The sequence below is a fragment of the Sinocyclocheilus grahami genome, unplaced genomic scaffold (genome assembly GCF_001515645.1).
Source record: "Sinocyclocheilus grahami isolate Dianchi unplaced genomic scaffold, SAMN03320097.WGS_v1.1 scaffold17419.1, whole genome shotgun sequence".
Classification (NCBI taxonomy): Eukaryota; Metazoa; Chordata; class Actinopteri; order Cypriniformes; family Cyprinidae; genus Sinocyclocheilus; species Sinocyclocheilus grahami.
The window spans coordinates 1-1,979 of record NW_015516608.1 but is presented as its reverse complement, the minus strand read 5'-3'; the positions used below and the strand labels follow the sequence as shown (position 1 = coordinate 1,979).

General features: G+C 36.1%; 1 protein-coding gene across 1 annotated transcript in view; it reads left to right on the top strand.

Moving 5' to 3' along the window:
- LOC107579443 (disco-interacting protein 2 homolog C-like) overlaps window positions 1–1,898 on the top strand; it is a gene marked incomplete at its 3' end in the record, with an annotated part of 4,368 nt that extends 2,470 nt beyond the window's left edge. Inside the window, exons 6-8 of the mRNA XM_016265276.1 lie at window positions 337–476; window positions 653–789; window positions 1,690–1,898. Coding sequence (XP_016120762.1) covers window positions 337–476; window positions 653–789; window positions 1,690–1,898 — 486 coding nt within the window. The remainder of the gene's footprint in view (window positions 1–336; window positions 477–652; window positions 790–1,689) is intronic.
- Window positions 1,899–1,979: the final 81 nt, after the last annotated feature.

Sequence of the window (1,979 nt, the reverse complement as noted above, 5' to 3'; positions counted from 1 at the left end):
TTTTATGTTTTATGTTTTGTGTTCTTTTGGTGACACATTCAATGGGATTTTTATGGGTGCAAATGCAAGAATTTGGTGGTAGAAAATAAATAATGATATAACTTGCACAAACTTTTATTTAGGACTGTGAGAATGCCAAGTAATATTCACACCAGCCAATCAAACCTCTTTTGTCACGGGTTGTAGAGCTTTTGCAGCTCCAGGATGCAAAACCACACAATTCTGTATTGTTTATGAAATCTGGAAAATATTGTGTCTATGGTAACATAATATTCTGGCAACACATATGAACAAGTTTATTCTTTCATTTATTTGTATGCATGTGTTTTCTGTCAGGCCTCAGGAGGGCAGCTCTAAGCCAGCAGGCCAAGGAGTCCTAAGTATGACGAATCTGAGTCATGGGGTCATCAGAGTGGACACGGGAGAGAAGCTGTCCGTCCTCACCCTACAGGATGTGGGCACAGCCATGCCAGGAGGTGCATAGATTATGAAAACATGAACGAATGAACAACCCCAAAGCATTTTGATTTAGGTCCAACATCTACCTCATAAACCAGCCTAGAGCAGTTCTGCACTGTTTTCCTCATGTGACCACAGACCTCATCAAACGACTTTGTTTCTCGTAAAACTGACTTTTCTCCATCTTTCTCAGCAATGGTGTGTGTTGTTAAACTGGAGGGTGTTCCTCAACTGTGTAAAACCGATGAGATTGGAGAGATCTGCGTGTCGTCTGTTGCCACGGGAACGTCATATTATGGGCTTTCAGGAATGAGCAAGAACACATTCGAGGTGTGAAAATACATTATAGACTGTATATACACTGTTTCATTATGTTAAGATTCACTGACGTTCAAAAGTTAGTTTTTTTCATTCATAGCTATTCAACAAGGACATATTAAAGTGATCAAAAGTGACAGTGAAGACTTTTACAGAGTTACTAAAGGATTCTGTTTCAAATAAATGCTTTTTTTTTTTAAGTTTCTATTCCTCAAAGAATCCTGAAAAAAAATGTATTACGGTTACTACATAAATGTTAAGCAGCACAACTGTTTTCAACATTTCTAATAAGAAGAAATGTTTCTTGAGCACCAATTTTCTTGAGCAATTTTAAAATATGTTCAGTGTTCTTCTTTTTAAAATATATTTTACATTTTTAAATCTATTAAAATAGGAAACAGTTTTTTTTTTAAAGTGTAGTAATATTTCCCAACATTACTGTTTTTACTGTATTACACATATTCTAAATACAAAAATATATTTATTTAGATGCAAAAATGTATTTATTTATTTTTACAAATAAGTTTTGTTTTTACAAATGAATTTTGCAGTCTTGGTGAGCAAGACTTTTTCAAAAACATTAAAAAAATCTTACAGACTACTACCCAAACTTTTGAACAACATTGTAAAAGATCTTTATTTTACTGTAGTAAAGTAAAAAAAACACTTTAGCGCATCTGAAGCTGGTTTAACATGGTTTCTACATTTATGCATTTGCTAGACACTTTTATTCCATTGTATTCAAATTTTATTTTAGTTGTTTCTGGTCCAAGCTGGTCATTTATAGTAATTAGCTGGTTCAAGCTTTTTTGATTAAATGTTGGTAAATTTTAAGTAGAAAGTGTGTGTATCCTTCTATTTAGTGTGTGTGTCCTGTCAGTCAGTAAATTAGTTTGTGTCTCTGTGGTGCAGGTGTGTCCAGTGGCATGTGACGGTGGATTTGTCAGCGATTGCGTTTTCGTGAGGTCAGGTCTGCTGGGGTTTGTGGGTCCGGGTGGGATGATCTTCATCTCTGGTACACTTGAAGGACTGATGCAGGTCGGGGGTCGGAAACACAGTGCTGATGACATCATCGCTACCGCTCTTGCTGTTGAGCCCATGAAGTTCATCTATAGAGGAAGGTATGTATGAAAAAAGACCAAAATAATAACCAACCAATACTACAGTATTGCCGCTGTCGCCTATGGCTTGCTTAGTTGGGG